At 48.1% G+C, this 15,821-nt stretch overlaps 1 protein-coding gene across 2 annotated transcripts in view; it reads left to right on the top strand.

Moving 5' to 3' along the window:
* ANTXR2 (ANTXR cell adhesion molecule 2) overlaps positions 1-15,821 on the top strand; it is a 77,730-nt gene that overhangs the window by 35,474 nt on the left and 26,435 nt on the right. For both annotated transcript variants that reach the window (XM_053974972.1, XM_053974971.1), the window contains exons 11-14: positions 6,011-6,089; positions 8,355-8,450; positions 12,789-12,830; positions 13,392-13,487. In XM_053974972.1, the coding sequence (XP_053830947.1) occupies positions 6,011-6,089; positions 8,355-8,450; positions 12,789-12,830; positions 13,392-13,487 (313 nt within the window). The remainder of the gene's footprint in view (positions 1-6,010; positions 6,090-8,354; positions 8,451-12,788; positions 12,831-13,391; positions 13,488-15,821) is intronic.

Raw genomic sequence — 15,821 nt, 5'->3', positions numbered from 1 at the left:
GGCCATGGAATTTTGCAAAACATCCCTTTACCTGTCTGAACGAGTGCTGAGAAAGGTGTGTGGAACTTAAGTGAGTTTTCTGATAACATGGAAGTGAGTGGCTGAAAACCAGAGGGAGGAGAGCTGTTGCTTGCTATGGCTACCTTTACTACTGTTATTTTTGTTTTGTCACTTTTACTTCTTCTGCTGAGAAAGGTAAAAATCTAGAACAGCTGTTGTCAGCAAAGGCAGACAGAGGGTTTGCAAGCTGCAGCTCAGTCTCACATGTCTTTCAGGGTCACTCAAGAAAGGATTAAGATGCTGTGGCTGTGTTGAGCATTTTTGAACTCTTTCTAACTAAGAAGTGACACTGAGCTCTTTCTATGGTGCTGTTCACTAAGTAGCCTTAGCACAGCCTTTGTGGCAATGCAGACAGGGGTGTCATTTGACCACGGAGCTGAATTACTCACTAACGTAAGGGGCAGTGCTTGTGCTGAGTGCTGAGCCACTCGAGAGCTTAGCAGCTGGTGTCAGCATGCAAGTGTGGGTTAAAGAACCAATTTTCCAAGCCTCATCCTCAGCCTGAAACCTAGATGGTGTCTACATATCACTTGGAAAAAAAACACTGTTCAGAGACAAGGGGACCAATTAAAAGGAGACTTTGATAAGATTGGCAACTTAGGAGCAGCATGTTGACTAAAGTATTTCCCATTCCACATAACACTGGTCACTACTGTGAAAAGGCAAAAGCACAAAGAGTTCAGTCACCTCTCAGAAGCCAGCTGTCCTTTGAGATGCACCGAACAGAGGAGAGCAGGCCGCCTGGTGCTGCTGTAGGAGGTCCCAGCCCCCAGGATGAACTCTGGGCTCTCTCAGCTGCTCAGTCCTCTTCCAGCCTTGCCAGCAGCTCTCTGATGTGGGAGATGCAGCCATTCTCAGCACCAGGCAAAAAGGAACTCACCTGTACTTCTCCCTTTTGACTTCCTGCTGCTCAGCAGGAAGCTCTAGGTCAGGTTGTTTTCACCTGTTCACTGTTGTTTTCACCGTTGCAGAGCCCCTGTGCCCAGGTGAAGGCAATACCCACCCTCCCCCCCTTGCTGCTGTGCCCATGGCCAGTCCAGACCTGGATAGGATATTGGCATTACCCCTCATTGCAAACAGCTGGGCTTCCCCTGCAGCCCTGGGCAGGGAGCCAAGGGGGTCAGAACTGCTCCCACCTGCACCAATTCTTCCTGTTGTAAACTCACTGAGGTGAAGTGTTTAATGTAGGCATTGTCTTTTATTTCCCTCCACAACATTTTGCTCCAACAAAAATAAAAGACAGTATGATTCCCAGTGTCTGGTGCTCCCATGGGACATGGTTCCCATGTGTCTGGTGCTCACATGGGACAACCTCCCCCCTCCAAAATAGCCAGAGAAATCAACTCAGGTGGGGGAAGCCAGAAATAGGGTTGGATTAGGCTTAATGTCTGTCATAAATATTAACTTCTGCAAATATTTTAGAAATACATTTAGTCTGACACAATTAGGGTATAATGGGACCTATTCACAGATGGAAACATCCTCAATGAATTGTACAGGCTAACAGGCCCCTCAGCCATATGGATGTGGTGTTAAGATCAGTAGTAATTTCTGGCGCAGTCCTTCATATCCCTCCTAGGGCACACAGTGTTCCCAGAGCATTAGCGAGGACTGCGTGAGCAGAACTAAGTGCTGCACTTCATGCAGTGGCCATAGGATCCCGAGCTGAATTAATAGTCTACTTTAACAGAATAATGATGTTTCATACCCTGCTACTGCAGGTTCCCATGGTTCCACAAGATCAGAATGAGTTCCTCGCTGGCTTCCAGTTCTCTCACATTCCCTAGGAGTTCCCAGCACTGAAAGTTTGTGTCCCATACCGTGGAAAGTCAAGCCCAGACAGACAGCTTATTGGACATGTGGCTGGAAAAGCTAGAGGGTTCTGGGGTAACAAGAAGGAGCCCTAAAGAATCATCATCTGAATTTCTATCAGTGCGAAGCTACACCAAGAAGGGCAGGGGGAAGAGTTTGTACTAATTCTTTACCAGAATCCCCAAACACCATAATGAATTTGAGGATGAGCGAGTCTCGCTATCCTCAGGAAAATACTCAGTGCTCCTTTTTATGCCTGTGTGGCTGATGGGAGGAAAACACCTCTGACCACTTCTCCTAACGGCAGGTCATGTCCTGTCCCTGGCACAGTTCCCACTGAGTGAATGGTCCCGGTGCTCCCTGGGCAGAGCTGGCCTGTGGCATAGTGGCACTGCACCAAACAGGACAGGCAGGGTGGGAACCCTGCTCCAGGAGAGCTGTCCCTGTCCTTGTGCAGCTGGGGCTGTCGGTCTGCGAAGAGCACCACACCCAGAAGCCTGGGCTGGAAATCCCTTCCTCTGTGTGTTGCCTCCTCCTGGGGCAGGGAGGAGTCCCTGGATGCAGAGTCATCTTTGTGGTCCAGGAGTGTTTGTTAACAGAGCCCAGGGAACGAATCCTCTCTGCTTGGGTCAGGGAGAATGGAGGGGTAAATGTTAATTGCACCCCAGCAAGCAGTGGCCAAAGACATCAGAATGAAGTTGGTCAAATGGAGCCTGTATTATAAAGGTATTCATTTATTTTATGAAGGCAGTGTTGGAAGGGAAAGTGCCCTTTAAATACACAGACTTATTTTTTGCCTTCCTCCTATGTACAGCATTTTTGCTATTTTAGTGTAGGCATTTGATTCTGAAGTACCTTTGTCACTGAAATTTTAGTAACTTTTTGAGCAGTTGCCAGTTTAATTTTCAGTGCGTGAAAATTGGAGGTAAATTATTTATTACTTCCAGCAAATGTCTTTCACAATTGTATTTAATTTTTTTCATCTTTTTTAATGGGTCATAAAATGGCAGTCTTTTAGTAGCTTCCCATAAAGTAAGGAGCAAATGAATACTTTGCAAATAGGCTACTGTGGATGGAAATGTCAGCTGTATTTCACAGTGAATGGGAGGCTTTAGACCAGAGTTGCAGGAACATATGGCACTGGGCCACATCCCTCTGCTGTCACAATAAACGAGCAGTGGGCACGATGGAAGGAATTGCAACTGTTCGGCCTCCTCAAGTTACATTTTTGGGTAAATTGTGTATTAGGATGGGCAGTGGGCCAGGACCGATGCAGCTTCAATTTGCAAGAGTCTTGTAGTTACCTTTGCTCAGAAATCAGAACATTTTAAAAAGCTCTTTCCAGACTTAAGTTTTCCAGGATTGGTTCCCATCCAAAGAGTGATATTGCACAGACAAAGGATAGGAAAATCCCTTCCACATGGAGGAAGGGCCATGAACTGTAAATGAAAGGCAGTTTTTCCTAGTACAGTGAGGCGGGTTTGAAGTACAGACCGCTGGGAAGGTGCGTGTTAGGGCTGAGGTAGAGGCAGAGCAGTAGGATTTGTGCTGCACAGCACTGTCATTACTCGTGCTCCTTTGCCAGCTCTCTGATTCCACCTCGCTCAGGTGTGCTGTCAGGAGGGAGCACAGGATGGGAATGAGCATCCTGCCTCAAAGCCCTGGAAAGCCACTGTCTGTGGGCACTGCTGGGGTTTTGAGGAGGCGTGAGCAGGGCTCCGCTGCCTTTCCCTGGAGCCTGGCCCCTGCAGCCCTGTGTGTCCAGCTGCATGGAGAGGAGCTGCTCAGGTCTGCGTGTTCCTAGTGCCAGGCTGCAGGATGGTGCTGCAGAATGGCCCCGGGGGGCTGCGGCAACAACACTGCCTGACTCTAGAGGGGATTTATTTGAGGGGTCCTGAGGAGATATCCCACTCTGTGGCAGCTTTCCAGAGCTCAGCCCTCAGCTGGGATCTGTGCTGGTACAAAACTAGTACAGCCTCACCCTTCCCTAGTGAACCAGGGCTGTGCTCAAGGGCTGCCTGGCTGTAGGGACAGGAATGTCCTCTTGACCGGACTGTTCTGAGATCCACTGGAGGGACTCGGCCCTCACACAACAGTGACAGTCAGCAGTGGAAAATGCAGGGACCTGAGAAAAGGGATCACTGCTGCTTGTCATTTTCATCTCAGAATATTTTCAGTTTCAGCAGAATGTTGAGCTAAAAGCCTCACACACGTTGCTGTATGCGTCTGTCTCTGAGCTGTGTGTGAAGGAGTAGCAGAAACAGGACACCTCTTTCTGGGACTCCCCATTTAAGGGGCAGCATTTGTATGAATCACAAGTACCCACAGCCCAGCAAACAGGTGGCTGCTCAAGAAATGAAAGAACGTATTGGGTATCCCCAACAGCCGTGACAGTGTCAGGGAAGGAGTGCTTTTGTGTGTTGACAGGTTCATCCTTTTGAAGATGAGGCAATTATCTGTGTGAGTTCACTCTGTGGCTTCCAGAACAGAGCGGGTATGATCAGCTCCAGTGACATCTCCAGTGGCTCATCCCTGCAGCGGTGTATCAGGGCAGGAGTGGGTAGGGCAGGGCTGCCCTCCCGCTGTGTGTCCGTGCTGGACCCGATTGTTCAGTGAGCCTGTTCCCTGGGATGTTAGCGCACCCACAGCGGGAGCGGGGCCACAGAGCTGCGGGCACTGTGTGGCACACTGCACTGGGGCTGGGAAATGCAATCCCAGCTGATACCTATTACAGCTGGGAATAGTTACAGTGTTGCAAACAGCAAGGTGTACAATGGGCTCCAGCCCGCTGGGAAATCTTTCCTATTTTACAGAATGTTTGATATAACCCAGTGAACTCAAGAACATGTCAGGGTCCCCAGGATGCCCGGGAATGATCCTTTGCTTTAGTGTAGCTTACATGTTTTATCCAGGTGTGTTTCATGGCCCTGTTTTGCTCCATTTGCTAGCAAAGACCATCTACCAAAACAGCCTCACTCCTCACTAGTAGCATTTCAGGCAGGACTCAGAGGGCTGCCAGGGCACACAGGGCTGGCAGGGCAGCTGCAGGAGTGTGTGAGCAGCTCAGCTGAGGCTCCTCCTCTCCCCCAGGGGAGGCAGGAAACCCTTCTGCCCTGCAGTTAGTTCCAGGAGTGTTTGGCCAAACCTGAGCAGAATCCTCATGCTGGAATTTCCCCCAGCATTCCGTATTACAATGCCAAAACAAATAATTGGAATTAAAAATAATAAAAAGCACCACATCTTAAAAAAAGTAATCATTGACCAGAGTTTCACCATGGTTTGACTTATTGCTCTGCAAGGGAATCAAATAGTTTTGGTTTTTTTATTTGGTTCTGATTCACTTATTCCAGTGAATTCCAATTAGAAGGAAATTAGAGTTATTCTTTCTGTTGGATCAATTATTCAGAACAGAGATAATTTAAAAATTAGTTTAGTGGAAGCAACTCCCTTCATTTTTGCTAAAACTGAAGAAGAAATGAGCCAAATTAGCTAAAATAGCTTTGAACTCCATATTGACTACAGTGTTTGTGCCAGAATAGAAACTCATGACATGTAAGAACGGTGTAAATGATTAATCATTTTAGTTCATGGATATCTACATTTTTATTTAATTACGTCTATGCATAACATAAACTGTCTGAATCCTGGGAATCCAAGCCAGAGAAGCTGAGGAGTCTTATTCTGTTTAACATCCACCATGTGTTGTTTTCTTGTAGGGTTAATTTGTAAAATGTAAACCACATACTATTTGTATGCCGTTTGGGGCTATTTATAGCAAGTCCTGACCATTTATAATTATCCGACATCTTTAACCATAATGTCTGTGTGTGACTAAGGAGATGGTTATGGAACAGACAAAACAATGCTACTTTTACAGCTGAACTTCAATTTATTTTATGTAAAACTTTTGGGAGTATTTTCTGCTCTGTGGAATGGGGAAGGGGTGTTCTCTACTTGGACAGCTCTTTGTCAAGGAGACCAAACTTATTCCCAAATAGGAATAAGTACAGGCTTCAATTTCCCCTCTGAGGACAATCCCTGTGGAGCAGAAGCTGTAGGTACAAGTGCCTGCACAGCAGGTATGAGCCTTTCTTGGCTCTTCCATGGCTGCTCATGTTTCTTCTTTGTCTCTTGGCAGAACCCTGGAGGTTTTGGTGAGTTTGAATGAAGGCCAGTCTTTCATCTCCAGCTCGTTAACCATCACTGCTTCGGAGTGTGTAAGTGAATAACTTCTGTAACTCCTTGTGAAATCCCCACACCCCATTTCTCTTTAGACTTTGCCATTGCAAGACCTCGGAGCACAGAACCTCTGCTTCCACTTTGCTGTGCAAAGCTGTGTCTTTGCAAGTACTAGGAGACCTCCCTGCCCTCAGACACCTGCTCACTGTAGATAACATGTCCTGAGGGCCAGTCATGACAGTCAGCTGGGTCCCATTCCGGCATGGCTCTTCCCTGAGGGAGCAGATGGGCACAAGCTTGGCCCTTCAGCCTGTGTGTGGAGAGAGGTTACAGGTCTGCAGAGGTGCTAATGCTCTGTAACTCTGGGGCCTGAGTGAGGAGTGTAGGCTCTCTTAGCTCTTGTTCGTCCGGGGAGACAGCCTGTCCAAGCAGAGGCCAGAGTGTCCCACTTACGCCTGGGAGTGAGGCAGTGTGAACATCCTGCTAAGTCTAATCACACGTCATAAAAGAAAGAACTGCTTCTGAGAGAGACCACACACTTGTACAGCCAGTGACTGTTCTAACTTAAAACATCTATTTTCTACTCTCAGATTTTTGCTCTCCTTTAATTCCTTTTGTATTACACAGGACAGTTGGAATTTGTGGAGGGAGATACAAGCCCACAGTGTTGAGCATGTGCTGTGCACATGGGCCTTTAAATGTGTCTTACCTCAAGCGTGACTGGCGAGCAGCTTTTCCATTGGGTCTGAAGCATGGAGAGAATCTCTTTTGCCCATCACCATGCATTGCTCCCAACAGGATTTCTTTGCTCATAGATCAGTATCTATGAAAAGAAAAGAGGAAAAAAAAGACATTTTTATTCTGTTCATTTAAAACCTCACCATTTCTGCAGCTCTAGAGATCAGAGATCCAGTGCAGCCCTGCAGTTTGAGGAGGGGAAGCCTGACTGAGCTGGGAGCTGAAGGAACACATAGAGCCAAATTACAGTTCTCAGTTTCAGGGCCTCTGTCAGGCAGCATGCCATCTGTACACCCAAGCAGGATGGCTGAGGACTGTGCAGCACAGGAGCTGCTGCAGCCCAGCTGCAGCCTGCCTGCACCTCAGCCCTAGCAGAGAAGCCAGCACCTGGTGCCCCTGTAAGAGCTGCCACAGAGAGGGAACAGAAAAGCCCTGACACAAAGCAGCTCAGAGCGAGGTGCTGGGCACGGCCTTCCCACTGAGCTGCATGGCAGCTCCGCTGCTCTGTGCTCACAGCCTGTCCTGGCAGGAAGCAGAGAGGTACAGATGTGCACAACAGCAGGAAGAGCTTCTCAGCAGCCTTTTTTGTCTCTTTCTGGTTTCTGCTCTTGGCCTGTGCTGCAGCAAAAGCGGCTCCACACAAGAACTGCTGTTTCCATAGTAGCAGATGGGCAACTCAAGAAATGGGTCACTGCTAGAACTGCTCACTAATTCTGGGAGCTGAGCAGCTGACGGCTGACTGGGAGATGAGTTACAAGTTACAGCCTCCTAACAAACACACATTACTGCAGTGAAAACAAACAAACTCACATGGCATTAGGCACCCAGGCACCACTGTACCTGTGTGCCTCACTGCACCTGGGATATGGCTCTGTTCCACCCCCATGTGCAGTGGAGCACCTCTGGGTCAGGACTGTTCACGCAGTATTCCAGTCTCAGTGGTTCCCTGGGTCTCTCCTTTCCTTTTTTTCCCAGCTGAAGTCTGAATAACTTTTATTTTCCTAGAGATGCTGTTGTGCTTCTGTCAGTGTTGTTCTAAAAGCCTAAAGTGTAGGAATAAAGAGACCCCCAGGAAGTGGGTTGGAGGTATGGGAGGTGGGCTGCTCAGTTCTGCAGTTCAAGTGTTGCTGGAAGCAGGAACACTCCCTCCGTCAGTTTCAGGTTCCCACAGCATGGCTGCAGGGAGTCAGTGTGCCACAGTCTGTGCAGGAGTGTGGGCGATCAGCGTCAAAGCCTCAGAGTTGTACTGTTCATAGAGACACCTTAAAACCTCCCTGCGTGCTCCCCAGTCCATGTATGAGACCTGGGACCTCATGGAGGAGAAGAGCACCTCTGTGTTATCCACAGGCTTAGGATGAGACTTCCCCTGTCTGTGTCTGATGGCTCATTCCTTAGCAGGTAGTGGACTCTCTCTTTTCCTCAAGCCGGGCCTCATTCTGATCTCAGGGCTATCAGTTTTATGAGTTTTTTTGTCAGAAGGAAGCCCCTGAGCTGAGCAGAACTATCGCTGGCTTTTGGGGTGAGCGGGTGAGGCAGGACTGACTCTGTCCCTGCTGTCTCTGCAGTCCAGTGGTGTGGCAGCGCTCATTGCCGTCCTCGTGCTGTTGCTGCTGGTGGCGCTCGGCCTGCTCTGGTGGTTCTGGCCCCTCTGCTGCAAAGTGGTGAGTACAGACCGTGGGGAACAGCCCCTGCACCCTGAGCCATGCGTGAGAAACACAGATCCTGCAGGAAATTGGTGAAGTGATGGGGAGGCAGCTCTGGGGGGGCTTGTGACAGGCAGGAAAGGGCTGGGGAGAGCAGCTCCAGCGCTGGGCTTCCACTGGGCATGTGCCTGTCTGAGTTGCACGCACAGGAACCAGCACCCATGGGAATGGGGTGGCCCTAATGGTGTGCAGATGTTACCCTGAAATCAAGGACCACTTTTAAAGCTGCTCTCAGTAAAATTGGTATTTGTAGTCCATTATGGGCTCTCAGGTTGGAAATCCCTATTTTTTTTCATAATCCCTGCACACATCCATCTCTTTATCTGAGTGCGCTCTCTGTCCTCACCCCAATAGCAGCAGTGTTGGTCACTTGCCTCCTGCCATTCCTTTCTGGGGGAGTGGGGAAGTTGATTATTCATCCAGCTCAAGGACAGCATGGAGGACTTGGGAAATGGAGATTGCTTCCCTGTCTGGGTTCCTGTTCTTGTCTGGGGCTTGTGGAATGTGGGGCAAAGAGGAAATGGCCTTCTCACCTGACCGTGCTGCAGCCCTTGTGATCCGGGGCTCCATTGGGCCCCTGGCTGTCCAAGGGCAGGAAATCTTAGCCTCCATCTGCACCCTCACAATCTGGGATTCCTGAGGTGAGAACAGAAAGCCTCGCTTGTTCTTATTCTCCGCAGCACAGGCCCAACAAAAATCCAGGGAGCTTCCTGTTAATAACCTTACCTCCACTTTGTTTCATATGACGAGCCTTCCTGTGGAAAAGGAACATTGCAAATCAGTAAGAAGCAAGCTCCTGATTTTCTTGCTTTAAAAAACCTAACCTTGATTCATAAACCAGCTTCATAAGTTAAAATTCCTACATGAAGCAGTCCAGTGGAAAGTTCTATATTATCAATTTTCAGCCTTATAAAACCATAGTTCTTCAAATATTTGTGCCCTCTGTGTTTCCTCCCACCTCCTGTGGATACTATTTTGTTACTTCCAAAGAAAAGGCAATCTTAGGCCTCTTTGCTACAGCACTGCTGAGTTCCAAGCCCACATGCTGTTGCACTGAACCCACTGCAGAACACTGATCCTTCCTTCTGGTTTTGCTGTCCCTCAATTCCTGCCCTTCTCTCCTGCACATGAGGCTTGGACATCCATCACCTGGAACAGCCACTTGTGGCTTAGTCGTCCTGGGCTTCTGGGCAGTGTCCCTGAGGAGAGAGGCAGCATTAGGGCCAGGCAGGACCTGCTCTTCCCTTCCTCTGGCTCTGCTTACCTGGCAGAGCACAGCACCTGGTTTCCTGGAACAAGGAGCAGAAGCACAGGAGTCAGATTCCGATGGAAAAGAGAGGTCCTGGGCATTGTGGGCAGAATAAGTGTCTGGAGCCAGGCAGTTGTGTTGCCCCCTGCCCGCAGGCCCTGCTCCATCCTGGCTGGGGCTCGGTCTCACAGTGTTCCGTGGTGTGAGTCCCATGGATACTCAGAGGGTGGGGCAGGGGGACTCTTCATCCTTTTACTTCCTTGTTCCGCACTCTCAAGGGTTTCACTGTGACAGTTTTGTCACTTGTCCCTTGCTGTGGAACATATGATTGCAGCAAGCTGGCTGTAGGCTCTGTGCTGACATCTCCTAATGCCCACATCATGGAGCAGTAGAGAAGTGTTAATGAGTAGATCAGAGGCACTGCTGCCTCAAGCACCAACTTCTTCTTTTTAATGATTTTTTTAAAGAAATCAGCTCTTCTCAAACCTTCATTCTTTGCAACTCACTAATTGAGATGGAGCTTTGCTTGGAGAGGCTGATGATAAAACCAAACAAACTGAGGAAGCAGCCCATCTCTTCATGAGGATGATAAGACAGCAGTCTTATTCAGAGGCTTCGTCATTGAAACAATATGAATCCAGCTCAGGGAAAGATAATTTACAATACTCAGGTCTTCCTCTGTGCAGTTCTGTGTGCAGCTCCATGCAGAGCTGCACGTGTGCCTTGGATTTCTCTTTTTCATAAACAGCTTTCTACTGATTTCACTTGGAATACCACACGATTGAAAAGAATCCTTGTGTGTGCACGTGTGATTCGAGTGTGTGAGTGTGAGAGCCTGTGGAAGCATAAGGATGCAGGCATTGACATTCCAGTGCTGTCAGCAGGGTGAGGAGCTGCTACTCAAAGCAGATTATTTTCTCACACCACTGTCACTTTTAAAACAAGTTTCATTTTCTGAAGCCATTAGAAATAACAGCTAATTAATGGATTGCTTGGCTTTAAACTGAATTTCCCCTCAAACTTCAGCGAGTTCAGGAGCTGGCACAGGATTAGATCCTCCACTTGAGGAGATGAGCAAAAGCTGCCATTGACTATTGCCTTAGGAAGCCACAGTAAGCTCAAACAAGTCAGATTTCCCTTGATTGTCCAGGGTGGGAATTGTGATTCCTACATCCCCAATGGGCACAGGGCCTGCAGGAATTCCATCCCTCACTGTGGAGAGGTTTGCTGGGCAAAACTGTCTGTGCTCAGACAGATGTGAAGCTTCAGAGTGGCACAGCTATAGATAGAGAAGGGCAGTGCCATTTCATATGGGCGCATACAAATCCACCTAGGAGGACCTTCTCCTGTACAATTGGCAGGCCTGACAGAGACTGTTTCGGGTTGATGGTTAGGGACAGGTGAAATGGAAATAAGAACAGAAATTAAATGAGGTGTCCCTTCATGGGGAAAGTGCTGCTTTACTGTTTCCAGTCTCCTGATTGCTTTCAGTGGCAATGAAATATCTCCAGGCTTTGGCAAATCCTACTCAGGATCTGTCCCACGATCCCTCTGTGTTGCTGTTTCACGTAAAGTTAGGGTAATGATTCCAGTGTGGCTCTCAGGAATGTTTCACTAATTAAATAATTACTTTCTGTTAAGTATGCTGGGAACTCCTGATGACTGGGAAGAAAAAGTGTTCAGAGCTGTTTAAAGAAAAGTAGTATCTGGCATGGTTTTGCAACATCCTAATAGCAAAGGGATGTCTCAAAGTTGAAATCCACAGGTCACTTTCCAATCTACCCAAAGCACTCTGAGCTTGACAAATGAGCCATTCCATAACTTAAACCTGAAGGGCTGTGGAAAACTGGTCCAGGGGTGCCACAAATTATTTCTGCTATTGGGCAGAATTCCTTTATGCATTGCTGAAAGTCCACAGCCTGTTTAGGCAATCAGTAGTAACTATATGGATGGTACAGAGAAGTGAACTATAAATCAAGATGGAAAACTCCACTGATCAGAAAAATATGTTTCTTTCATGTATTATGCTGACTGTCTGCAGTGGTATTGTTCATAAGCAGTGTTTAATGAAATTACTAAAAATAAATAGCACAGAGTGACCAAAGTAAGGCATATTTCAGTTAAGTTACTTAAAACCTGCATTATATTGAGTTGCTTGTCAGCATGCACAGTTTTGGATATATTTGTGTAATATCAATACATAGCAAGAACAGACTCCTTGATATTCATGGTGTATTTTTCAGTCATTTCCAAGCAATACCCAAGCCCAAAACATGGCCCAGTGTCAACAGAGAACTTACTGTTAGCTTGCAAACCTGCTTTTCTCATGGAGGAACACCTCTGCATTCAGTTTTCAGAAGAATCAGTGAAGAGGGTCCCTTGCCTGCCTCTCCCCTGCTGGGACTGTCAGTGTGGATGTGACAAAGGGAACAGGAAGAGACTGTAGGGAGATTTAAATAGAGGTGTAAGAAATGCTCCCAAGAGTGGGCCTCACCCGGAGCAGTGTCAGAAGTGTGGGAGTGTGACTGCAGTGCAGGCACTGCACAGTCATGGAGCTGGGAGGTGGGAAATGTGAGGGCTGTGGAAGCATCCAGGATATCCAGAGGTGAAGCCTGAGCTGCCAGAAGGCATTTCACACTTGTCACTGGGCCAGAGACTCCGCAGCAGCAGCGGCAGCTCAGCCCACGGCTGTGCAGGACCTCACACAGGCCTCGGACGCTTTTCCTCCAGGATTGCTCACGGACTCTGGGGGGTCTCGGCACTGGCTCTTCCTCACAGCGGCTGAGGCTCATCCGGCCAGGAAGTGTGGTGGCAGACACGTCTGCCCAGAGTGTCTGCAGGCTGGGGATGGCAGGTTCTGGCAGGCAGACGGTGGTAATTTCCAGAAGGCCTTGCTGATGGATGCTCAGGGGAGTGGGCAGCAGAGGCTGCCAGCTCGCTGGCGGTTGTGTGGGCTCGGGTGGAACCAGGTCACTCTTACTGTGGTCTGTTGCTTTTCGCTGCTGCCACTGCAGCACCTTATTCTTTCCTATGTTTGGCTCTTTCAGGTCATCAAGGATCCCCCTCCACCTCCGCCAGCCCCAAAAGAGGTATGTATGGTCTGATGGTGCTAATTTTACCACAATGCTCACACGGAACCACTCCTATGCTTCCCTGCGTGCTGCATGTCTGGCTCCTTGTCCGAGTGCTGCCTGAGAAAGGACTGCCCTGTGGGGCGCCCTCAATGGAGAACAGGGTTGCTAAAGTCCAGATCTCTGCTCTGCCTCAGCTCAGTGTGGCTTGAATTAAGCCCAGATCCACAGAAACACTTAGGGCCTTTATTCCAAGATAGCTTTGTTTTCCACATTCTGCACTGAAAGCAGAAAGCTTGAATAGCCCTTGTCCAACATCTACAGATTCATGTAGGACTTAGGCAGCGTTTTTCCCCAGCTCTGTCATTCCAGACAGTGAGGAATTCCCCTTACAAGGGAATTCCTCTCCTTCTCACAGGCAGTAACACACTGGAGGCTCTGCTGTCCTCAGTGTTTACACTCCTTTCACAACCAACAGGGTACACTCCGGGAACTCCAGTGAAACATACAGAAAAGACATTCAGTGTGTGTGTGTGTAAGCATCTTTTAAAAGTAAATACCATTTGAATGTACTTACAGGAAGAAGAACAGGAGCCCTTGCCTTCCAAGAAGTGGCCCACGGTGGATGCTTCCTACTACGGTGGACGAGGAGTTGGGGGAATTAAGAGGATGGAGGTTGGTATGATTTGGAGATGGTAGTTCCCTCAAGCACGAGCTCTCTGAGGCTGCAAGTGTGGAAACAAAGACTTGAAAGTGCACTGAAAATACAAGGCCATAATGTGTGCTTGTCTTCCCACTGGCATAAGCCTTGGAAAATTCGTTACCATATCGAACAATTCTGACCTTGCCTCTGAAAGAACAGCTTTCAGTAGTTCCATTTGACTGGGACTTTAAATAGCTGCCTCAAGACATGCTCTTTCCATCACGCTAATGAGAAAGAGAGAGTGAGAGCCTTTTCTGCGTGTTTTGGAAGGAATTACAGTGAAACATAAGTCCCCCAAGTGTGGGCCAGCCAAATGCGCTGACAATGGTGACGCTGAGGAGAGGCTTGATCCCAGAGGGACTCGCAGCGACAACAGAGCCTGTCTTTGAAGAGACACGATAGCATCATGTTAATTAAAACAGAATGAAGAATGTGCATCCTTATGGGCACATCCTTATGGCAGGTTTTGTAGTCAAGTCAGCCTATATGGAATGTGCAAAGCAGTACCTAACTGCAGTCCAGGAAGATGTCTCTGTCTGAAACACCCACCTAGGCCACACTGAGGTGTCTTGATGAAACTTTAAAGGTATTGGCCTAATCAGCTTTGCTCGAGAACTTTTTAAATGCAGCAGCAGAACATGCAGGTTTGAAGCTGTGTCACATACATGCATTTTCTTCAGCAGTTCAGAATTGCTAATTTAGAAGAGCTTCAGATTTCACAAAAAAGCAAACATTTTGTGCAGTGTTTTTCAGAAGCAAACTAGGGAATGCTTTCCAACATCAAGAATTACAAGCCTGGTTTTGAGGGAAACTATGATAGCCTCCAGGAGGGGCTCCCAAATGGGATCCTGCACAATGGAGCAGAAGCCTCGTGAACACAAGTGACATCAGGACCACAAAGAAAGACATGTTGAGCCCATGGCAAAAATGCAAACGAGGGTAGAAACTGATGATTAGGTTAGAAAACCTTTTCATCTGTGATACAAATTTTGTGCAGGACTAAGGGCTAAAGAAGTTAACCAACTGAAATTCTTGCCAGCTAATCATGACCCCTTGAAAAAAGCCTCTGTTCTGTGGGGCTGTGGCTCTGTCCGTCCCCAAGACCCCAGAGCAGAGACAGGTCTGGCTGGGCACCAATGGCCAGTGCCTCCAGGTTTGAGTGGGGAGCTTCACCTCTAAGCTGCTGTGTGTGGGATGGGCTGGGAAGATGGGCTGAAGCTGTTGGGAGAGCAGAACAGGCTTTACAGCTCTCCCTGGCTCAGAAGAGCACACTGCTCCTTTGGGGAGTTGGGGCAGAAGCAAGAGAAAACACACCCCAACAGAGGTTGTTCTTTACCTGGCAGGTAAAGGTGGTTTCTGTGCCATGGCCAGTGACAAACCTGCTGGCCCAGTCATGATATTTCTTCCATGTTTGCAGTCCATGTGGCAGTGGAGTCATCTGGTTCTTATTGCTTCTCTGGATGATTTTCTTCTGACATTCCTCTGGCAGCTTCCCTTTCTGGAGAAGGAAAGGGACTGAACCATCACCCTTGCACTTCCCACTCCTGTGCTGGGGCAGGTACCCATCCACTCCTGCCTTCCCCACTAGCTCCACCCCTCTGTGACAGTCCCAGGTAGCTTGGGCAGTGCGGTTTGCTCTCCTAGCTCTGCCTTTTGGCATTGCTTTAAAGTTTTGTGATGTCATTGCCAGACCCCACCTGTTGCAGTTAATTCATTTTTATCTCAAAATTGGGTGGTCAGACTCCACCACTTCTGGTTTCTTCTGGGTGAATTGGCTTCTGTCTGAAGGAGAAGGTAATTTTTTTCAGTGAGAGATCCACCAGCTAATGTTTTTAACAGTGTTTAAAATACATTTCAGCAGTCACATTGCAAGCCCTGTAAAAGTACCATGGATCACAGTGAAAGACACAGGTGTCCTCCTGGCAGGCCACATCACAGCAAATGGCATGATTATAGCAAGTTTTGCTGAAATGATCCAGGCCACTTTCACTAAGGACTCTCAAACTTTTAGCTGTTCCTTTTTGGATAAGATGGGAACAGTCTTGTCCAGGCTTGTTTCTGTGTGTAGTACAGCAAACAGCCCTGCTCAGATTGCTGCATGGTGCTTCCAGTTACAAGGTGAAATAGGATTCCTGCAGCAAGGTGAATTATCCCTCTTAGTGGGGGGATTTTTCCATGTATTTCATCTCGAGAGCACAGTGCAGCCTGTATGGAATACGTGTCTGTCTCCCCAGCAGGTTTCCTTCTCTTTCAACTCTATATATTTTATACACTTGGAGCAGTGAATAACATACACAGTGCTGCAT

Source organism: Vidua macroura, chromosome 4, assembly GCF_024509145.1.
Source record: "Vidua macroura isolate BioBank_ID:100142 chromosome 4, ASM2450914v1, whole genome shotgun sequence".
Taxonomy (NCBI): Eukaryota; Metazoa; Chordata; class Aves; order Passeriformes; family Viduidae; genus Vidua; species Vidua macroura.
The sequence above is the reverse complement of the archived record's forward strand: the minus strand, read 5'-3'. Positions and strand labels throughout refer to the sequence as shown.